Below are 16,049 nucleotides of genomic sequence, written 5' to 3'. Positions count from 1 at the left end.
TTCTTCGGACCAGGGGTCGAACCCCTGTCCTCTGCATTGGCAGGCAGATGCTTAACCACTGTGCCACCAGGTGTGTCCATATTACTGTTCTTAAAACTCTTCAAAGTCTCCCCCTTGCTTCCTGGATGGAGTCTAAACTCCTCTGCAGGGTGTAAAGGCCTCCACCTTCTACTGTTATATCTCCTGCCTGGCCTTGCTAAGAAACACAGCTCTTATTTACACACTGCTTCACAGCTCTGCCATCCTCAGCTGTCCCCTCTGCCTTGAATGCTTCCCTCATCAAGTCGATCTGATGAATTCCTGCCTATATTCCAAGATTCAAACCAAACATTGCCTCGTCTGTGACAGTCTCCCCAGTTCCCTGCAGCAGTGATAGAAACTATCATTCCTTTCTCTGTGTCTCTCAGTTTCCTTGAGCAGCACTGCTCAATTTTCTGCTTACACAAGGTTCACTTTTTTGCTAAACTTTCCCATCAGTAATATCTCCCATTACCCTGCAGTGATTTTCAACTATGGTTGGGAGACAACTTCTTAAAAGGGTGTATTAGAAGCTTGGGGGGGAATGTTAAACTTCACATGTCTCTCCCCAAGAGATTCAATACTTCTTCCATGCTCTCCTCCCCTTGAAAATGACTGTCACAGAGGCTTGTGACACACTACTGGAAGCATCTCATTGCACCCACTGGTCTATATACATCCTCTGCTAGTTATAATTTCATGAAGTATGAAAACCATATCTTGCTTATCTTCATGACCTCAGCAGCTCACTCAGGCCAGGCACAGAACTATCACTACATAGATGGATGACACAGGGAAGCAGAGGACGACGGATTTCGAGGAGTGAGTGGTCAGAATGTCACCTTCACCTGGCACAGAGAGGAACCCGCAAGATCTGGCAATTCAGGGGTCCCCAGTGACCTGACCAGGCAATTTAGTGGAGTGCCAGGGGCAGGAGCCAGATGGCAATTTGTGCCAACTCCTGTGAAAATTCCACAGAACAGAAATAGTCTTGTGACAATATCCTAAAAGCCCATAAAATTCAGAAATATTTATAAAGGTGAACCCTCTGGTTTCAAAAACAGGCTCTCATATATCCCACTCTTTCAAAAAGAAGTGAGATATTTTATTTAGTTGATCACTAGGAAATAACAGGTTTTCAAGAACACAAATAATTTCAACCCCAGAATGAAAATTCAGCCATTTTCTTTTAACACATTAAGGCTATTGTTAACCTTTTATTAATCCATAAAGGGGCAGTTCCCTTGGGGGAAACAATAGCAGCGGCAGCAAATAAAGCTTTGACAAAAAGCTACTTTGTGTTTTGGTTTCTACAACAGAAATATGAAAACATAGGCATTTTAAAGCACTTACTATGCACAGGGCACTTATGACAACAAGGAATATTTTTCATTAAATTGTACCTATTTAGTAAGACATAATTTATGAGTTCACTGGAAATTGAGTTTCACTAAGGGGCAAGAGAAAGAAGTCTCTTTTTTTATTGGTGTTCAATATTTTGTTTTCCACTTTTCTCTTTGAATGAAGGCTAGCTGACCTAAAATTGCTCTCAATGGCTTTAATATATATCGAACTTTTCAAATCAAACTCTTGAGTTTCTCTTTTAAATAGGTGTTTAAAAGCCCCTGAAATCATGGTGAGTGCCTTCGCACCTCTTCCCTCTCTCCTTGCTTTCCAGAAATCTGTGCAACACAAAGATGAGATGAAGGAGGGGGAGAATTTGAGAAGAAACTGGAGGCAGGGATGGGACTGAGTAGCTTAGAACACTGGTCTCCAGGAGGCTGGTGCAGTGGGAGTGGAGAGGTGTGAAGCAAGTCATGAAGGAAAAAGCCAGCCCCGTACGAGTGAGTGATTCCAGGACAAAGCAATTCACAGCTCAAAGGTGACTGCAGAATACTGAGCTTAGGCAACAGGAGCAGTGGTGGCGGCATCAACAGAAATATGCAAACGTGGTCACTACACTGGGCACTTTATGCCTGTATCTTAATCATCTCAGCAAGTTTCAGGAGGAATTACTGTCAAAATCTATCTATCTATCTTCCCATTCTTGGTAAGGAAATAGATTCAAAGGGGTTAGAGATTTGTCCAAAGCTATAGATATAGCAAGAGGCAGATCCAGGACCCAGACCCAGGTCTAATTTCCAAGCCACCGCTCTTAACCACAACTAGAGGATCTGACTTTGATGGGAAAAAACGATGTATTCAGCTATGGATAGGGTGGGTATGAAGAGCAAGTGGCGCCCAGCAGACGGCCGGGAATGAGGACTTGTATGCAAGAGAGAGGTCTGACCTACCTGACAGCACAGCCACAGGGAAGAAAGAGGTAACTCCGTGAGACTGGATGCCATCTTTGCAGGAACGAGTGTTGCCAAGATAGAACCCTTAGGAGCACCCATGGTGGGGATCTGGGAGCAGAAAGAGGAGCCATCCAAGAAGATGGAGGACAGGCCAGGGAAGTAGGGAAAGAACCAGGAGAGGAGAGTCCCACAGGAAGCAGATATTCTTCTGCTTAGGAAGAACCATCAAATGCTACAGAGAGATGGCTCCATTCAACAAATATTGATTGAGGGCCTGCCTGGTGTGAGGCCCTGCTCTAAGTCAGTCCCAGGAAGACTGCAGTTAGTGACACGGATGTAAATCCCTGCCCTCATGGAGCTTACATTCTAGTGAGGAGAGAGAATAAACACTAAGAAGCAAAACGTAAGCAAGAATTGCCTCTTTCAAGTCCTTTCTCACTTGGTGTGGAACTTTCATTCAGTCTGCCAGTGAAATGTTTATTGAGCATCAGGAAAATGCTAGAGTAGGGGATGGGAGCCTAGGGTTCTTGTCCACAGGAGTGCACAGTGCTGGCAGGGACAGGGGAAGTGGTCAGGGGTGGGGACAAGGTAATACAAGGGGCTTAATGGCTCTATATGAACAGGCTGATTTCAAATTTTTTCAGGAGCACATAAAAATAGAGCAGCTCTAATTGTAAGTCAAATGCTATTAGCAGTAGCATAGCATGTAAGACTTGCAGGTATATGGAGAAATGGGTCGTAGGTGCCATACTGCTTTACAGCAGTACTGGGCTTTGTGCCCAGTGCCTGCAACACACTGGGACACCTCTGATGTCACAGCTGACAGAGACCTCATCAATCACTGGGGCTTCCAGAGTTTTACACAGTGTCCAGAGGGTTCCAGACCACTAATAGTTTAATTGAAGAGCTCGATACATACTAAAGCACTATCCACTTGATTAAGCTATCAATCCATTTAATAAAATCACTTAACAGCCGCCAAAATAAGTTAATGAAATGTTGTAGCACACTCAAATTTACTTATATTTGATACAGTGTCTGGAACAGGATGGAAAGCCTGGAAATAAACTCACACACCTATTGTCAACTAACCTATGAAAAGGAAGCAAGAATATATAGTGGAGTAAAAGACACTCTCTTCAGTAAGTGGTGCTGGGAAAACTGGACAGCTACATGTAAAAGAATGAAATTAGAACATTCTCTAACACCATACACAAAAATAAACCCAAAATGGATCAAAGACCTAAATGTAGGGCTGGACACTATAAAACTCTTAGAGGAAAACACAGGCAGAACACTCTTTGACATAAATCATAAATCACAGCAATATCTTTTTGGATCTACCTCCTAGAGTAATGAAAATTTAAAAAAATAAACAAATGAGACAAAATTAAACTTAAAAGCTTCTGCACAGCAAAGGAAACCATGAACAAAATGAAAAGACAACCCACAGAATGGGAGAAAATATTTGCAAACAAAGCAACCGACAAGGGATTAATCTCCAAAATATACAAACGGCTCATGCAACTCTATGTCAAAAAAACACAACCCAATCAAAAAACGAGCAGAACACCTAAATAGACATTTCTCCAAAGAAGACATACAGATGGCCAAAAAGCACATGAAAAGATCACTCATGCGATCACTAATTGTCAGAGAAATGCAAATCAAAATTACAATGACATATTTTACACCAGTCAGAATGGCCATCATCCAAGTGTACAAACAATAAATGCTGAAGAGTGTGTGGAGGAAAGGAAATCCTCCTACATTGTGTTGGTGGGAATGTAAATTGGTACAACCACTATGGAAAACAGTATGGACGTTCCTTAAAAAACTAAAAATAGGACTACCATATGACCCAGCAATCCCACTCCTGGGCATATATATCTGGAGAAAACCATAATTCAAAAAGATACATGCACCCCAATGTTCATTGCAGCACTATTTACAACAGCTAAGACATGGAAGCAACCTAAATGTCCAGCAACAGAGGAATGGATAAAGAAGGTGTGGTACCTATATACAATGGAATATTACTCAGCCATAAAAAAGAATGAAACTATGCCATTTGCAGCAACATGGATGGACCTAGAGATTTTCATACTAAGTGAAGTAAGACAAAGACAAATATATGATATCACTCATGTGGAATCTAATTTTTAAAAATGATACAGATGAACTTATTTTCAAAACAGAAACAGACCTACAGATATTGAAAACTTATGGTTACCAAAAGGGAAATGTGGGCAGAAGGGATAAATCAGGAGCTTGGGATTAACATACACACACTACTATATGTAAGACAGATAACCAACAAGGACCTACTGTATAGCCCAGGGTACTCTACTCAATATTCTGTGATAACCTGTATGAGAAGAGAATCTGAAAAAGAATGAATATATATGTATATATATATATATAACTGAATCACTTTGCTGTACACCTGAAATTAACACAACATTGTAAATCAACTATACTCCAATAAAATTTTTAAAAAATACTTGATCCAGTGTCTTACATGTAAAATCAGAGTTTTGATTTGGATAATAGGGATACTAGCTATTATTTATTAAGTTCCTAACTTTGGTCCAATTACCTTGCTAAATGCTTTATATACATGTTTTCATTTAATCCTCTTCACAACCCTATAAAATTTGATATTGTCATCTTCATTCCCATTTTAAGGATGAAATCACAGAGGTTTAAGAGAGACTGAGTAACTTGCCCAGCAGCTGACTGGGCAGGGAACCCACAGCCTGAGCCTTCCCAACTGGACTGCGCTGCCAAGTTCTCTGCAGGAGAACAGGGAGTAAGAACAAAACGCATCTGCATAACTGAGGCTTAATTCATTACTTTTCTGGAGACTGTTTTTAAAATATTCTGGAAAACACCATGGAATCTTTTTATTAGTTAGATGCAAGTTTGAAGTCCAAGTGAGAACCAGGAATTGTATTAGAACAGACGTGACACAATTTAGCAGCTCTATTGCGTATTTTAAAACTACAGATGTACCATACCAGGACTGCAAAGGTATGGTTCAAATCCTGGCTGTGTGGCTTCTAGGGAATCCCTTTATCTCTCTGGGCCTCGATTTTGGTGTCTATAAAACAGGGAGATTAAACTAGATTGGGGGTTCCAATTTGATTTTGACCACAGAGCTCTTTTATTCAAGCAAAATCTTACTTGGAATCTAACATAAAAAACACACTAAAAGCTAAGTTTGTCAGGTTGTTTTTTTTTGAGGGGGGACGGTCCCCACAGGCCAGCTCCTTGCTCACCCCCTCACCCCTGGAGGCCCCTCCCGGCGCCCTAGCACACAGCACGCAGTTCCAAAAAGCACAGGTGGAAAACCACTGCCCTGAATCACCTCTCAAGATGCTGTGCTCCTCGCCACCCAGACGTGCACGGCGTCTGTCACATAGTAGGCACTTCATAAATATTCGTGAGGAAACAAATGAAATATTACTCTGCCTTTTCGGAAATGTGGATACGTAGTTTTCATTTCCTCTGCTGATTGACCCAGGTAGTTAAAGTGCTAAGATGGATCCTGGGGGAAACCAAATGTTACATTTATGGAAAAGCTGCTTTTAGATACTAAAGTGGCTTCCAAGTTCAGCGTGGCCATAAGTTAAGGGTCTGTCAGCACTTCCATTATGAAAACCACTTTGTGGTTTCATAACTTAGCCATAAAAGTTTGCTTCAGGCTATCCCTCGGCATACAAATTGAAAACCTTGCTTTAAGCCAAAATGTGGGAATTAGAAAACAAACAATTTATTGGTTTCAGGCATAGTTTTGTACGAGTCTTAACCAAATAAGATTTATTATGTGGGCAATTAGAGGGAACTAAACCACTTGGTTCTTGAAGAATAAAAAAGGAGGAAAATAGCCAAACTATTTATATTTTTAAAGTTGCGCCTGGACATGATCAATCATTCTTTTGGGTCCTATTTTTATCAAGTACTTTGTCCCCTGCATTGATGAGACCTGGAGTCTATTTACACATTCTTTTCCTTCTTTTTTTAAATAAACATTTTCTGTTAATGACATCAGAATGATAAAATTGCCTTGTTTTTACCAAAAAGCAAGCAACATAAATGAGAATAATGTCAAAAAAAAAAAGCTTAATCCTGCTTTTGGTAAATACTTTGAGAATCGCAAGTGGCTCATTTTAATGAACAAAAAAGACATCAGTAATGAATAAAATAGGGAAGGAGATGAGACATTGTTCCTCAATGTTAGAGCTGGTTAGAGCTGAGAAGTCACCTAGTCAACTGACTTAACAGATTGGGAAACCGAGGCCTCAGCAAAGAGAGGCCAGCCTGAACACATCCTGCAACTACTAACCTCAAGGATGAGAACCAGGTCTTCTACAGCCCATTCTGGCGATCAGCTCATCCCTGTTTCCCACCCATGTAACCATTCAAGGCCTGGAGCCTACATTTTTCTGACCTACTAATGTCTAACATGACACACACAAATGCCCCTAGTCACATAAAAATACACCTTCCTACGCACAGTGTATGAGGCACTTTGTGACTTTGGTTACCTCAGTCACAAGCTATGTACCATCAGTGTCCTTGTTATAAACTTGTTTTCTGTCCTCTTTGGGCCAAGCACAGTTTTGAGCACCTAGAGACAGTGGGTTGGTTACTGGGTCTCGCTGATCTGACTATGGAGAGAGCCAGGTACTGGGCTTGTGAGCAGCTTAATAACACATGGCTCAGTCCTCTAGCTCAGAAATGCAACTGAACAAACCAGGTTATAGTTACTGTTTATCTGCTCATGACTGAAGCGGATCATGTATTTCTGAATCTGGTCCAATGCTTGACGACACTCTGTTACAGTACTGGGGAACAGACAGATTTTGTTCAAGGTTTAGAGTCTCCCTCCTTTGTTACTAAAGCACACCATTGAAAACGTCTGCCTGCATGTCTGACTTCCCTTGCAGACTGCACTCTGGGGCAGGAACCCAATCTCATTCCTCTCTCTATCATCACTGTCTGGCACAGGGAAGGTACTCAACAGATATTTGTTCAATGAACAAATGAATGAATAAATGAAGGACCAAATGCATGCATTCACTGATAGGGCCCATCTCTCTCTGAAGTGGCTTCCCCAGGTCTCTCCTTCTCCACCCCGTGTGCCCTGCACAATCTCCCCACTCCGCAGAAGCCAGTCAGACCCCTCAGCAGCCACAACTTCTCTTTGCAGAAGTACTTTCGAGAGAAAGAATGCAATTCTGGGAATAACAGCCCAGGAAAGTATTTTCTTAAGTCAAAAGGGAATTTGAGTTGGAAAACCAGGAAATTCTTAAATACCTGGGTAGAAGATCACAGCCCACTCCAACCTCTCTGGTTTCCACTTCAGTCTTGCGCTGGGTTTCTATTAAATAGTCCAACCTGCTTTGTAGTTCATTATTCTAGAGATGAGGAAAAAAGTACTTTTAGTAAAGCAATTACGTTCCCCCACAAATACGTATGATGCAATTTATATGTATTATCCAGATTTCCCCCTAGACACAGACATCTATCACAGTGTATTTATTAAGTGCCTCTTACACAGTAGGAATTGAAGAAATACATTGATTGAATCCTTACAGATAGAGTGCATAGACATAACATATGTATCCAATTTTACCTAAATGGAAACAAACAAAATATCCTACTCTATACCATTATTTGCTGCTTTTCCCCACTCAACAATTTGTTGTGACTCTTTCCATGTTTATTAGTTTTCTTTTTATGTCAACAAATTATTTTAATGGGTTCATAGCATTCCATTGTATGGATCTACATTATTTAACTAGTTTCTTATTGATGGCATTTAGATATTTATCACTTTTTTTGCAATTATAAATAAGGTACAGCTCATGTTTTAATACTCCCTCATTAAACTATAAAATGAGTAAGTCTATTAATGTAGTGGGAAATACCTGTGTAACTTAATAACTAGTATTTCATAGGTGTGGAAAATTCAGAATCTCAAACATATAAAGTAGAACAAGTTCCTTGGGATTAAAATTAGCATTCTAAATAGTTTCTTTTCAGGCCAGAGCCAAACATTACATAGGTTGATGATTAGAATTGGAAATTTGCCCCGTGGGGAAATGAAGGACAAGGGAGCAAGAGTGTTGAGGGTTTTGAAATGAAAATAGATGAAGTGTTGGACTTCCCTCGTGGCACAGTGGTTAAGAATCTGCCTGCCAATGCAGACGACATGGGTTCGAGCCCTGGTCTGGGAAGGTCCCACATGCCACGGAGCAACTAAGCCCATGCACCACAACTACTGAGCCTGTGCTCTAGAGCCCACATGTCACAACTACTGAAGCCCACACGCCTAAAGCCCATGCTCCACAACAAGAGAAGCCACCGCAATGAGAAGCCCGCACACCACAACAGAGAGTAGCCCCTGCTCGCCGCAACTAGAGAAAAGCCCTCATGCAGCAACAAAGACCCAATGCAACCAAAAATTAATTAATTAATTAAATTAAAGAAAAATAGATGAAGTGCTGGTGCTTAAAATCCAAAGGCCAAAAACACACATTTAAAAAAATTCAGAGATTTTTGGATTTTTTTTTTAAGAAGTCATTCTATATATTTTCTGTAATACTAGACTAAATTTTCATGAGGCAGTGACCGTTAACTATCTTTCTGGCTGTATTATCAGAGCATGCGTGGTATGTAGGAGACACGAGATAAATATTTATTGAATAAATATATATATGCTTTTAAAATGAGCATTTTATTTGCATAACTAGAAACAAATTAAGCATTTGTCTTTTTAAGTTGGAGCTGCAGCTAAGGCACTGTATTCTGAGACACTAGACAACACATGAAAGTTGAAAAGTTCTTTGGAAACAGAAGCTCATTTGTTTTGAAAGAGCTCCTGCTCTGAATGTCTGATACCAAGGTGCAAAGCAGCAGCTCTGGTACAAACTCATGTTCTGCAGGATGTAAAGGTCTAGGAATCCCTTCCGATAAATGGGAAACAGCATAAAGGAAGAGAATGCATTCCAGGTTCCCTAGCAGCTGACAAGCCATGACAGATCTATGGGCTCTGCATCTATCACCTGGTGCTCAGTATGGGAGAATGGTGCTGGCTAACTGCCAGGGGTTCATCACCATTTACACACACACACACACACACACACACACACACAGCTTCACCGAAAATATTTGAACTCTTCCATTCATATGGAAAGAGAAAGGGAGAAGAGGCCTGCCCATTAACAAGCTTCAGCAATCCTACTGTTTTATCCTTTCTTAATGTAGACTTTAATCATGAGGATTTCTTAAAATGCTGGGCTGAGTTCCTATAGTTAAGGGGCATAAAAGACAAGGTTAGCAGGCATGCCCCAACTGGTACACAGTGAATAGTGGACTGGTAGCCCCAATTCCTTTGTTCTCTTCCAGAGGAGCTCTATGTGTACGCATCAGCTATCCACTGAAGCACTGATACAAAAACTTATACTCTTAAAAATGTAATACTATCAGTTAAAAAAAAACCCAAAAATACCCTGAGTATGTATCAGGTAGTATATAAAATCAGGTAGGGGGAGGATGTTGGCAGTTAAAGAAATAGGTCATGATTTGCAACCTTTGAGGAGCTCAGTCTTTTGCAGGTACAGACACCTAAGCAGAAAATCACAGAACAAAGTCACAAGTCCCATGCCAGAGGGACCTAGAGAGTATTATGGGGTGATTCAGAGGGGATGCCTAACTCAAAATGGGGAAAAGGACTGAATTGTCTGTGAAGATTTCCTGGAATTATGCAAGGGGAAGAGAGTAAAGGAAACAAAAGGGATAAGTAATCCAGAATTATGGAAACATACCAGATTGAGAACAGGCACCTGACTGCAGTATGCAGGAGGGCAGGAGTTAGTTATAAAGGACTGTGTATGCCATTACCAAGACTCTACACCCAATCCTATAAGACCAAGGTCAAGATTTTATTTCAAACACTTGGGCTCCAAGTGGAAATTATATTGGAAGGAAATAAAACTATAGGCAAGGAAGATCAATCAAGGAGGTCATTGCAATTTTCCAGGTAGAGTGAGAGCTGCACTGCTAGTATATAGGAGTAAGCGCTTAACGAATAGATCCTCCTTCAAAGAACAGCTATCAACCTGGGACAAAAGATAACTGCTGAGGTCTTTAAAGACTCAACAAGGATAGGCAAGTTTTAGAGGGGAGGTAAAACTTGGAGCAAATGACAAGCACTGAATGGCTTCTCTGTGATTCATTTGTTTTTGTTTGCAGCTTTGCCCAAGAGCAGTACAGTCATGGTGCTGTCAGCACAGACACAGTAAAAATTCAATAGAAAAATCATCTTTCTGGTAGAAGAAAACCAGTAGGAGTCTACGGGATAGAAGAATAACCAGGGTTACCAAGAGTAAGGGGGAAGCCAAAAAGGAAGGGTCAGAGAAGACTGAAATTCTGAATTCTGTATATAAACTCAGTTCGAGTCTCTGGCAGACCCCTAAACCACGTATGTGTCGGGCAAAGTAAAAGAAGTCTGCAGCCAAGGCTTAAAGAACTGAACTGAGATCTAAGCCATCACCCACTACATTATGGCAGGGTGCAATTGAGTCTAACCAGATTCTTTACCTTTTAAAACAATTACAAGCCTATTTTCCTTTACATCACTGATGAAGGAGTAAAAAAAAAAAACAGAAAGAAATAGAAAATATAAATAGAAAACAAATGGTAACTTTAGAACAGAAAAATACAATGCCTGAAATTTAAAAATCACTAGATTGACTTAAGAATGGATATGACAAAGGAAGGAGTCAGTAGTAAACTTGAGGACACAGAGACAAATTAATAGAAATCAATCAAAATAAGCTAAAGAAAATGTTGAAAATAATAAATGGAACTTCATGGAACTGTGGGACAATTTCTAAAAGCCTAACATAGAGATGCTGGAATCACAGAAGGAAAGGAGGGAGAAACTTGAGAAAAAATATTCAAAGAAATAATGGCTAGGAAAAAAAGAAAGAAAGAAAAGCACTTACATCTCCAGATTCTTGGGGGGGGCGGGAGGAGAAAAGAAATAATGGCTGAAATTTTCCCATATTTGGTGAAAGACATAAGTATACAAATTCAAGAATCAGCAAACCCAGACAATAAATTCAAAGAGAAGCATACCTTGGCAAATCAGAGTCAAACTACTGAAAAACACAAAGAAAAACCTTGAAAGCCATCCTGTTACATATAGGGGAACGATAATTTGAGTTACCAAAAGTTGCTCATCAAAAACTACGAAAGCCAGAAGGGAGTGAGTACTAAAAGAAAGAAACTGTCAACCTAGAACTCTATATATTTCAGTAATGAAGGTGAACTAGAGGCCTTACTTTCAAATAAGAAAAACTAAGTGAATTTGTCCCCAGCTGGCCTGCTCTATACAAAGTGCTAATAAATAAAAGTTCTTCAGGCTGAAGAGAGATGATACTAGAAAGAAACTCAGATTTTCAGAAATGAGTAAAGAACGTCAGAAATAAATACTATATGAGTAAACATAAAAGATGATTATTTTCTCTTAATTTCTCTAAAATACCTATGACTGTTAAAAACTATAACAATGTACTGTGGGTTTATAGTATGTATAAGATACAATACATGAGATAACTCTAACAGCAGGGGTAGGGGTAGATGGACCTTATCATTCCAAGACTTCTACATTTTTCATGAAATGGTACAATATTACCTCTAAGTGGACTGTGAACACTTAATGAAGTATATTGTAATACCTAGAGCAACCACTAAAATATTAAAGACACAGCAAATGCCAATAGATAAATTAAAATGGAATTCTAAAAAATACTGGAATAATCCAAAAGAATGCAAGAGAGGGGAACAAGACAGACAAAACAAACCAGAGGGACTAAATAGAAAACAAATAATAGGGACTTCCCTTGTGGCACAGTGGTTAAGAATCCGCCTGCCAATGCAGGGGACACGGGTTCGAGCCCTGGTCCGGGAAGATCCCACATGCCACAGAGCAACTAAGCCCGTGTGCCACAACTACTGAGCCTGTGCTCTAGAGCCTGCAAGCCACAACTACTGAAGCTCGTGCGCCTAGAGCCCGTGCTCCACAACAAGAGAAGCCATCGCAATGAGAAGCCCGTGCACCGCAACGAAGAGTAGCCCCCCGCGCGCAGCAACAAAGACCCAACGCGGCCAAAAATAAAATAATAAAATGAAATAAAATAAAAAGTAATAAAATAATAATAAAATGGCAGACCTAAATAAATCCAGCCATATCAATAATAATTAAATGTCAATGAACAGTATACTTCAATATAAGACAGAATATCAGAATGTTTAAAAAAACCAAGACCTAACTATATATTGTCTATAGGAGATGTACTGAATATTTACCTTAAATAGAGAGACACAGATCAGTTAAAAATAAGTGGATGGAAAAAGATATACCATATAAACAGTAAACATAAGAGGGCAGAAAGGGTAATATTAATACCAGATGAAATAGACTTCAAGACAAAGAGTATGAACAAAGGTAGTGACCAACATTTCATAATAAAGAGATCAATTCATCTCCAAAACACAACAGTCAAAAATTATGTACCTAATAACAAAGCTTCAGAATATATGAAGTAAAAAAATAACAAAATTAAAGAAAGAGACAGTTTAAAGCCATAGCAAGGGATTTTAACACCCCTCTCTCAGCAATAGAGAGAACAATTATACAAAAACAGTAAAATCATAAATAATTTAAACAATATTATCAACGACCTAAATCTTATTGGTATTTATAGAACACAAAAAGAGCAGAAGACTTTTTTTTCTTTACAATATTCAACCAAGAAAAACCATATGCTGAGCCATAAAACAAGTCTCAATAAATTTAACAGAATGAAAACCATACAAAGTATGTTCTAGGACCATGACAAATTAGAAATCAAAAACAATGAGATACCTAAGAACACCTCAAATATTTGGAAGTTAAACAACACACTTCTAAATAATCCATAAGTCAAAGAAGAATCTCAAAGGAAATTAGAAAATATTTTGATATGCTGAATACAGCATATCAAAACTTGCAGGTTGCAGCTGAAGCAGAACTCAGAGGGACAGTTAGAGCTTTAAAGGCTTATATTTAAAAAGAAAGGTCTAAAATCAATGACCTAAGGTCTACCTCAAGAAGCTAGAAAAAGAAGAGCAAAGTAATACCAAAATAATTAGAAGGCAGGGAATATAAATATCAGAGCAAAACTCAATAAAACAGAAAACAGATAATAGAGAATATCGACAAAGCCAAAAGCTATTTTAATTTTTTTTAAAACAACAAAATTGATAACACTCTAGCTAGACTGATCAAAGAAGGGGGAAAGGGGACAAATGATCAATATCAGAAATTAAGGAGACATTAAAAGGAAACAGTTGGATAGCTATGGTAAAAAAAAGAATATCAATCCTTACTTCACACAAAACACAAAAATTAACTCCAAATGGATCTTAGATCTAAATTGAAAAGCAAAAATTATACAATTTTTAGAGGAAATCATAGGAGAAAATCTCTGTGACCAAAGATTTCTTAGGACACAAAGCAGAAACCATACAGAAAAAAACTGATAAATTGAACTTTATCAAAAATAAAAACCAAAACCAAAAATTTCTCCAAAAGATATCATTAAGAAAATGAAAAAGCAGGTCATGAAATGGGAGAAAATATTCACAGTACATATATCTGACAAAGAACTGGTATCCAGAATACATAAAGAACTCTTAGCAACTCAATAAATAAGAAAAGTAAAAACTCAGTAAAATAATGGGCCAAAGATTTGAACAGACACTTCAAAAAAGAATATATACAAATGGCCAATAAGCATTTAAAACATGCTTAGCATCGCTAGTGACCATGGAAATGCAAATAAAAACCACAGTGAGATACCACCACACACCCTCTAGAATGGCTACATTACAAAGACTGACAGTACTAAGTGAGGATGAGGATGTGGAGAAACTGGAACATTCCAACTGCTGGTGGGAAGGTAAAATATACGACTCCTTTGATAAACTGACAGTTTCTTAAAAAGTTAAACCTATATCTACCATACATCCCAGCCATTCCATTACTAGGAATTTACCCAACAGGAATAAACCATATGTCCACATAATGACTTGTAATGTTCACAGCAGCTTTATTCACAGTAGCCCCAAACTGGAAATAACCCAAATGTATATCAGCAGGAGAATGGAGAAATAAACTATGGAATCTTAATACAATAAAAAATATTCTGCCACAAAAGAATGCATATAACATGGATATATCTCAAATCCTTATGCTGAGTGAAAGAAGCTAGCTAGACACAAAAGAACACACAAATATATGATTCCATTTATACAAAATGCAAACAAGTCCAAAAAAGATCCCTGGTTGCCTGGGGGTGAATGGAGAGATGGACTGCAAAAGGGAAACAGAGAGGTCTTTGGGGAATAATGGAAATGTTCTATATCTTGACTGCAGTGGTGGTTTCACAGGTATATACAACTGTCAAAATTCATTAAATTATATACTTTTTTAAAAATTTAGGTTTAATTGACATATAACATTATATTAGTTTCAGCTGTACAACATAACGACTTGGTATTTGTACACACTGCAAAATGATCACCACAGTATGTCTAGTTAACATCTGTCACCGTACGCTTTAAAAAGATGCAGCTTTATTTACATGAATTAATACAAGGTTGACAAGACAGAAAAAAAGATGATGAGAGCCTGAATATGGGCAGTAGGAGGAAATTAGAGAGGGACGACAGAAATACTTAATAAAAGGACAGGTGTTGATACAGGAAAGCAAGGACACTCCACTCAGAGTCTTGCCGACTATGACTAAAGAGCAGCCTCAGCTGGCCGCCTGGCCCGTGCTGGGGAAGAGATTGCTTCCAGGACCGAGAATCAGATTCCAGGGTTTTCCTTTCAAATACCACCACCTTGTGTTGAGCTGTGAAATACAGACCACCCAGGGGCTTGGGAGGCTGTGCGCCTTCCCGAAAAGAAGGACCTGGTAATGGCACCTCTTGGCATTTTGGGGAAATTATGTCACAAATGAATGGCAGCCACCTCCTCCCCCAGCTCCCTCAAGCCCAGGGGAGGGAGCAGCCGGAGCTGTAACACATGCACCAAACAAGAATGCTTGTCCAATAAAACTCGTACATGGTGCCTGGTGCTGCCGCCCTAGCGTTGCACAGGAAAATTCATAATTGACCCAGGAATGCACAGCAGACACATTGAGAGGTTTATGTGCCACACAACACACGTTAAATGCAGGATGGACAAAACCAAGACATTTGTCTCCTTTCCTCTGACTTCTGAGTTGAGCTGTAAGTTGAGGATTTTCAGCAGAGAAAAATGAAATGGAATCTGTTCAGATTTAGAAAGCTGATCAACCTTATGAAGATAGACACTCATAATTTTATTTTAATAAAATTTTCTATATTGGAAATAGGGGATGGGATAGTTCTTCAAGAGATGAGTGAATAAAAAGTTATTTGGAAAAAAAATAGAATGGGCATATTTTCACATCAGACAGATTTTTGAATCCATTGATGAAAACGTAGTCTGATGGGGCCAGGCTAGCGCAAACTTCTAGGGATCTGATGGGGGTGGGAGTAGCAAAATAGAATGAGTTTTAGCATTGGTAAGTACACATGATGAATTCAAGGACCAAAATCATCTACATTCTCTATTTAAAGAAGAGGAGG

At 39.1% G+C, this 16,049-nt stretch overlaps 1 protein-coding gene and 1 long non-coding RNA gene across 12 annotated transcripts in view; one reads left to right on the top strand and one right to left on the bottom strand.

Annotated features, from left to right (window-relative positions):
• MYZAP (myocardial zonula adherens protein) overlaps window positions 1-16,049 on the bottom strand; it is a 99,363-nt gene that overhangs the window by 10,524 nt on the left and 72,790 nt on the right. For 4 of the 7 annotated variants that reach the window (XM_082388141.1, XM_082388145.1, XM_082388142.1 and 1 more), the window contains one exon: window positions 7,638-7,738. In XM_082388141.1, the coding sequence (XP_082244267.1) occupies window positions 7,638-7,738 (101 nt within the window). The other 3 variants (XM_082388143.1, XM_082388144.1, XR_014243419.1) reach the window with 3 other exon arrangements.
• LOC309626846 overlaps window positions 1-16,049 on the top strand; it is a 75,395-nt gene that overhangs the window by 34,901 nt on the left and 24,445 nt on the right. The window lies entirely within an intron of this gene.

Source organism: Balaenoptera borealis (genome assembly GCF_965194805.1).
Source record: "Balaenoptera borealis genome assembly, chromosome: 3".
In the NCBI taxonomy this organism is placed as follows: Eukaryota; Metazoa; Chordata; class Mammalia; order Artiodactyla; family Balaenopteridae; genus Balaenoptera; species Balaenoptera borealis.
This window is presented reverse-complemented; position numbering and strand designations above follow the sequence as displayed.